Raw genomic sequence first — 6,407 nt, 5'->3', positions numbered from 1 at the left:
TGAGGCAACATCATTGGATTGAGGTCCTGCAAGAATATGACTTTGAGATCAGGTATTGACCTAGCAAAGAGAATGTAGTCGCCAATGCCTTAAGTCGCAAAGCGTTCCTCAACTCTCTTATTATGGAGGAACCCTCGATGACAGAATCATTGGCAACCATGGTGTCAATGCTTAGCAACCCTATCCTTGAATTAGCAAAGGAAGAATCTAGCCATGACCCAGGATACCTGAAGATGATGAAGGGGATTTTGGAAAAGGACCAAGACCCTAAACTCAAAGTCAAGTATCAAGAATTTTCTATCAATGAGGGACTTGTCTATTTCACAAATGATAGTAAAGTAGCTTTGATGAAGACCAATATGCACATGTGGATGTGGCTCTTCACTTGTCTCAAAGTTTGAAGTCATGTTATAAACCAACACGTGGGGGGCTCTAAGAGTCGGGACATGCCTAGGTCAATCAACCTAAGTGAGTCTATAAACTCCAAGAAAATGTAGGCATGGAAGCATGACTTGACTATCATGACCTTTTGGGCCCACTAACTAGTATCTTGTACTTTGCCCAATCGATGTAGCCCCTCTAAAAATGAGGGTGCCACATTGACTTCCTGTAGGGTATGGGGCCCAATGAGTTGACGATTCCCGAAAACAAAACTTTAAAGGGCTATAACATTTGCACACGTCCTTGTGAGTGGTGGCACAGTTTTCCTGATGTATCAAGCGTTTGGCTTCATGACCAGTGCTCACAAAAAACTTTTTTCGCATCCAATGGAAAAAAGGAGTAGGCTTAACCCTAGCCAGTTTTGGGAAGGGAAATAGCCAGTTTTATAACTAAAATGCTAAAAAATTAGCCAGTTTTCATCCAGAAAAGCTTCAATTTCAATCGATTTTCTGAGAATCTTGCTTGGAAAAAATACACTAAAAGACGGTTTTATGTGAGCACTGTTCATGACATGAGTTCAATTTGTATTACGTTTTTGGTCCTCTGCTTAAAATATTCGGACCTACGGGTGTGTTTCCTGTGTGTCTTGTGGCTTTTCATTTCTTCTGCATTGAATTTGTAATTTTGTGGCACAATTTTTTTCCCGAGACGCCGCTTCACAGGTGCATCCACGCAGAGCATTAGAACCTCAATTGATGCTACCTCCAACAAGATTTTTTCATGACAACCTATTGGCCCCTTTACCCTAGTGAATGCGATGTGTTGACAGATGATCAGAGAAGTAGAGTAGTAAATGCATGTGACACACTCTCTCCTCTCTTGGCGGACCGTTTTGTTCTCTCTCCTTTTTAGAGCATGACCTTGGCACTTAATGGGCAGCGTGTCATATATACGGTCCGGCACTATGGCCAGGTTCAGATGAGCTCGGCAGCAGAAGATGCAATTTGTTATGCCGTCCGGGTCTTAATTCACATGATGGAGGTGGCAGCCGAAGTTCTTGGTGAGATGGCGTGGTTACTCCAGGAAAGTAAGGTACCTCATTGGTTGTGCATGAGTTCAAATCCGAGTACGGGTGAGCTATTTTGTCTTATAGCCCAAGGGGTCGCCCAAGGGAGTTGCCTTGCGGAATTTCTAGCAGCCAACAGAACTTTGCCACCTATAATTTTGTCAGCCTTTTCTCCCTTCCACCGCCTAGTGTGAACCCAGCCTAAACTGGATTCAAAGGCCACACTCCAAATCCTGAAAATGGAATAGAAATAAGGAGAATATTCCGTGAAAAAAGGAACCTCCACCGCAAAAAGAAATTAAGGTTAAAAACACTCCGCCTAAAAGTCGGACTTTAAAAGGGCAGGCCACATGGAAGGAAACTAGTTTTTTTTTTTTTTTTTTTTTTTTTGGGGGGGGGGGGGGGGGCGCTTAAAGGGTCGGATTTTTTCCTGTTATTTGGTAGCCAAAACGGTGAACACGCCACACAAGGCCTTATCGCCTCGCTCGCCTCCACGAAAATATATTGTCCGATTTGAATTTTCGCTAAAAAAACTGGCAGCCACGACAATTCTGCAAAGGGCGATCTCTCCTTCTTAAAAAAGCAACAGGACTCCTGACTCTGCAGAGAACTTGGCACGCGCTGGACACACCCGCAACCTCCCCAAGAGAAGAAGAAAGGAGAGAGAGAGAGACGAACCGCCTCATATCAGTTCAATCTCCAGGTGTGCTTTCTTCTTCTTCTTCTCAATCTGTACTGCAGAACGCGATGTTTCTCTCCTGTCCCCCTCTCTGTGTCTGTCTGTCCCGTGCCCGATATTGTTTACTCACCTGCAAATACTAACCGTAGGTCTATCAATCATCTACCTCCTTTCTGATGAAGCCTTTGTGTTCACATTCGTTAGTGCTGCAATTTGATCCGGCTTGTGTCTAGCTAGTCTCTTAACATGTCTTGTTTGTTGGTTTTCTTGCAATTGTATCTGTTGATTCATCTGCTTCATGCAAATTATACAGGTGCAACTGCCAGCGTGCGACATTCCAATCTGTCACAGCATTGTAACCATGGACCCCTACAAGGTATGGTGCTATCCGGTTGTTGCCATCCATCACGATTGATGCACTTGATTTGTGGGTTTTGAGGTTGTGCCCTGTATGTGCTTGTGCAGTTCCGCCCGTCCAGTGCTTACAACTCTCCCTTCTTCACCACAAACTCCGGTGCTCCAGTATGGAACAACAATTCATCCTTGACTGTCGGCGCCAGAGGTAAAGCAAGTGGCTTTCGCAATTCTCCATTGTAAACAGGATGAATTTAAAATTGTCAGGCTTTTAACTGCAGATGCCTCGTCGCAACTTTGCAATCTTGATAAATACATCACGAAACAACAACTATCAAGACATTTCATTCAAGTAGAAACTGCAATATCTGACTGTTAAACATAGGTACAGTAGCACCACAGGATAACTCGAACATCAGCACCATAGGAGAACTAGAGACCAGCTACCGAGACCTTGAGCCAAAATTGCAATATCTGAAGGTTAAACATAGGCACAGAGTTTGTAGCACCATTGGCTAAGTTATTAAGCTGCATCAATGATACTATGTTATGGGTTTTTTATGCAATCGAGCAAGTTAATAGCCCGACACTGCATCGTAACATTTTGACTGCACGAGTAATCCGGAGTTTTTCCTGCAATTTTCCAGAGTGCAATCAGTTTTAATTGCAATTATATAGGGATGGGACTCGTTGTCTATGCGCCACTGCATTATTCCGATTAAACAGGATAATTGAAGTGTTTCATTTTCAGGTCCTATTCTTCTGGAGGACTATCACCTGGTTGAGAAGCTTGCACAGTTTGACCGCGAGAGGATTCCTGAACGTGTTGTCCATGCCAGAGGTGCCAGCGCAAAGGGCTTCTTTGAAGTGACTCATGATATTTCACACCTCACATGTGCAGATTTCCTACGTGCTCCTGGTGTGCAGACACCATTAATTGTCAGGTTTTCAACTGTGATTCATGAGCGGGGCAGTCCTGAGACTCTAAGGGACCCTAGAGGTTTTGCTGTGAAATTCTACACTAGAGAAGTAAGTTCTTAAAGTCGGATATAGGTCTTTAGAAAAGGTTACATTATGTAGTGTGCACAAATTTTACTGAACATGTGGAGGCTTTTCATTTCTTCAATCAATTGTAAGTGTAATTTCTGGGTTTCTGGATTGTCTACATGAGGCTGAGTGACTGAAGCATGTCCCTGCATTCACAGGGAAACTTTGACATGGTTGGCAACAACTTTCCGGTGTTCTTTGTTCGGGATGGGATGAAATTTCCAGACATGGTCCATGCCTTGAAGCCGAACCCTAAGACTCACATCCAAGAGATGTGGCGGATTCTTGACTTCTTTTCTCACCACCCTGAGAGTCTACATATGTTCACTTTCTTGTTTGATGACTTGGGTATTCCTTTGAATTATCGGCATATGGAGGGCTTTGGTGTGCACACATTCACACTTGTCAATAAAGCAGGCAAGGCAACTTATGTAAAGTTCCATTGGAAACCTACTTGTGGTATCAAGTGTTTGATCGGAGATGAGGCAGTTGTTGTTGGAGGATCGAATCACAGCCATGCTACTAAGGACCTTAATGATTCAATAGCTGAGGGTAACTATCCGGAATGGAAGCTGTACATTCAGACAATGGACCCAGCTGATGAAGATCGGTTCGACTTTGACCCTTTGGATGTGACAAAGACATGGCCAGAAGACTTGTTCCCTCTTCAGCCTGTGGGGCGGATGGTTTTGAACAAAAACATTGATAACTTCTTTGCAGAGAATGAAATGCTTGCCTTCTGTCCAGCTCTTGTAGTGCCTGGTGTGTACTACACTGATGACAAACTGTTGCAGACCAGGATATTCTCATATGCAGATACTCAAAGGCACAGGCTGGGACCCAATTACCTTATGCTACCTGTGAATGCACCAAAGTGTGCGCACCACAACAATCACCACGAGGGCTTCATGAACTTTATGCACAGGGACGAGGAGGTATATATGCCCTTGTGCCGTCATTGTGCTTGTGACTATATCATTAAACAGGCTGGTTAGAAAACATGTAGTGCGTTTGCTGATGCACATTGTTTTTGAGTAGGTCAACTACTTCCCATCTCGCTTTGATCCAGTACGACACTCGGAAAGAGTACCTATTCCTTCGAATGTGCTGACAGGGCGTCGTGAGAAGGTATGGCCTTAACTTACAGATTCCACACTGCCAGCCGCATGAAAGCATAACTGTGCAATATGTTTCTCTCAAGTTGTATTTTGCAGACAAGAATGCACGCATAATCTATTGACCTAAGACTAGTGGCTTTAAACAAAGAAAAACATATATGTTCCCTGCTTAATTGAGGAGTCCTGATGTCTTCCATGTTGCATTCCGCTCATAGTTCTGTTTCACTTGCTTAAGGTTATGATTGAGAAAGAAAACAACTTCTCTCAACCTGGAGCAAGATATAGATCGTGGTCACCAGACAGGTACATCAAACTGCCTTCACACTTCTCTCTTTCAGGTAGATGAAATTTTGGATTGTTGTGGTTAAAATGGGTTATGACCTGTGATTCTCTCTTCTTTTGATACACCAGACAGGAACGCTTTGTCAATATGTGGGTGGATGCCCTCTCTGATGCCAGGGTGACTCATGAAATCCGCAACATATGGCTGTCATACTGGACTCAAGTATGTGTAGTCTGTCTCAGCAGATGCAATTATTTACTTCTTTGCTGCCTTTGATGATTAGTACATCTTCGAGGTCATGTAAATGTGAACATTCTCAATGTTTGTGTGGGTTTTTGCAGGCCGACAGGTCTTTGGGGCAGAAAATTGCGGCAGGATTGAACACCAAGGCCAAAATGTAGATTTGTGGAATTGAGTGTGTTCTTGGAGGGACTTGCTGTTTAGAATGTGCTGTGCTAAGGACCATTGTGTCCCTGCTTTAGTTGGAAAGTGTTGCTGTGACCTGAAAAGAATCATGGTTGACAGTCTTCCTAGTGTGGTAGTCTGTATTGCCAATCTATTAGGCTATGTAGAAATACAAATTTTGTACTTTTGTACTTTCGACACTCTTTGAAGGGGGTCTACAGAGAAATAGGACATGTCAATAGTAAGAAGTAACTTCTCTTGACACTCTGTTTTCTTAGCTTCTGTTCTACTTAGATTTTGGCACGATTTCTCTCTTTCTTTTCCCTTTCACCCTCCTGATATGTGCAGTAATAATCTAGTGTGTACCTGTTTAAGGCTGTAAGCAGCCTCAATGAATGTCTGGATGGTCAGCTATGGTTGAACTTGCCTATTGTCATTTTTCACTAAGTGGGTTTCTGTGTGTGTTTTCCAGTGGCTTTAAGCCACTGTCGTTACAATGTTTTTTGTGGACACTTTTTCATCAAGATTATATGGAAATTTTTCTATCTCGCTGTGGATTTTTCAGTCTTTCATGAAATTTCCAAGTTTGTTGGGAAATCGAAGTACTCAACAAGCATGTGGAAGATTTGATTTCGAAATACCTTAATGGCTCTATGCACCTCGTTCTTAGAAAGAATAAAGAACACTGACATAATTACCCTCTGTACTCTTGGTTCTTAGTAAGCATAGAGAGTACTTGCAACAAAATCGCCAAGATAAGAGGCTTTTAGTCAGTGGTGTGAATTGGAAGACTTGTACCTGGAATGATGCCTATGATGTTTCATTTATCAAGTATTCAAGCAGTGGAGGCACTGAAGGCGTATCTTGGAACGATGATGCACTACAAACTACATTATCATTCTATGATGCTTTGACCTTGCATTGCTCTCTCTCTCTCTCTCTCTCTCTCTCTCTCTCAGATCACATTTTCGATGGGCTTTCTTTTCCTGATTAAAGATAATGTGCATCCGGCTTTAATAAGGGCATTCCCTCCATTAAATTGAGCACTTACTTCTGCTGCCTGGGGTAACCCTG

At 42.9% G+C, this 6,407-nt stretch overlaps 1 protein-coding gene across 3 annotated transcripts; it reads left to right on the top strand.

Moving 5' to 3' along the window:
* Positions 1–1,976: 1,976 nt before the first annotated feature.
* On the top strand, positions 1,977–5,657 carry LOC148038021 (catalase-3). Of its 3 annotated transcripts, none has more exons than XM_087668046.1 (9): positions 1,977–2,150; positions 2,440–2,502; positions 2,592–2,688; positions 3,232–3,509; positions 3,686–4,462; positions 4,566–4,655; positions 4,881–4,948; positions 5,057–5,150; positions 5,270–5,657. In XM_087668046.1, exons 2-9 carry the CDS (start codon positions 2,488–2,490, stop codon positions 5,327–5,329), a joined length of 1,479 nt encoding a protein of 492 aa, XP_087524172.1. In that variant the 5' UTR covers positions 1,977–2,150; positions 2,440–2,487; the 3' UTR covers positions 5,330–5,657. The 3 variants fall into 3 exon arrangements, with proteins under 3 accessions (XP_087524172.1, XP_087524182.1, XP_087524190.1); XM_087668056.1 differs by lacking the exon at positions 1,977–2,150 and adding an exon at positions 2,159–2,271; XM_087668064.1 differs by lacking the exon at positions 1,977–2,150 and adding an exon at positions 2,252–2,275.
* Positions 5,658–6,407: the final 750 nt, after the last annotated feature.

Source organism: Lygodium microphyllum, chromosome 3 (genome assembly GCF_053477565.2).
Source record: "Lygodium microphyllum isolate KBCC chromosome 3, Lygodium_microphyllum_v1.1.10, whole genome shotgun sequence".
Lineage (NCBI taxonomy): Eukaryota > Viridiplantae > Streptophyta > Polypodiopsida > Schizaeales > Lygodiaceae > Lygodium > Lygodium microphyllum.
Note: the sequence above shows the minus strand (reverse complement) of the source record. Positions and strands in the feature narration are given on the sequence as shown.

Bases quoted from the DNA above. Each gene is read 5' to 3' on its own strand.
- LOC148038021 (XM_087668046.1), top strand. The intron at 3,510-3,685 runs GTAAGTTCTTAA...CTGCATTCACAG, and splicing joins TGAAATTCTACACTAGAGAA to GGAAACTTTGACATGGTTGG. The intron at 5,151-5,269 runs GTATGTGTAGTC...GGGTTTTTGCAG, and splicing joins GGCTGTCATACTGGACTCAA to GCCGACAGGTCTTTGGGGCA.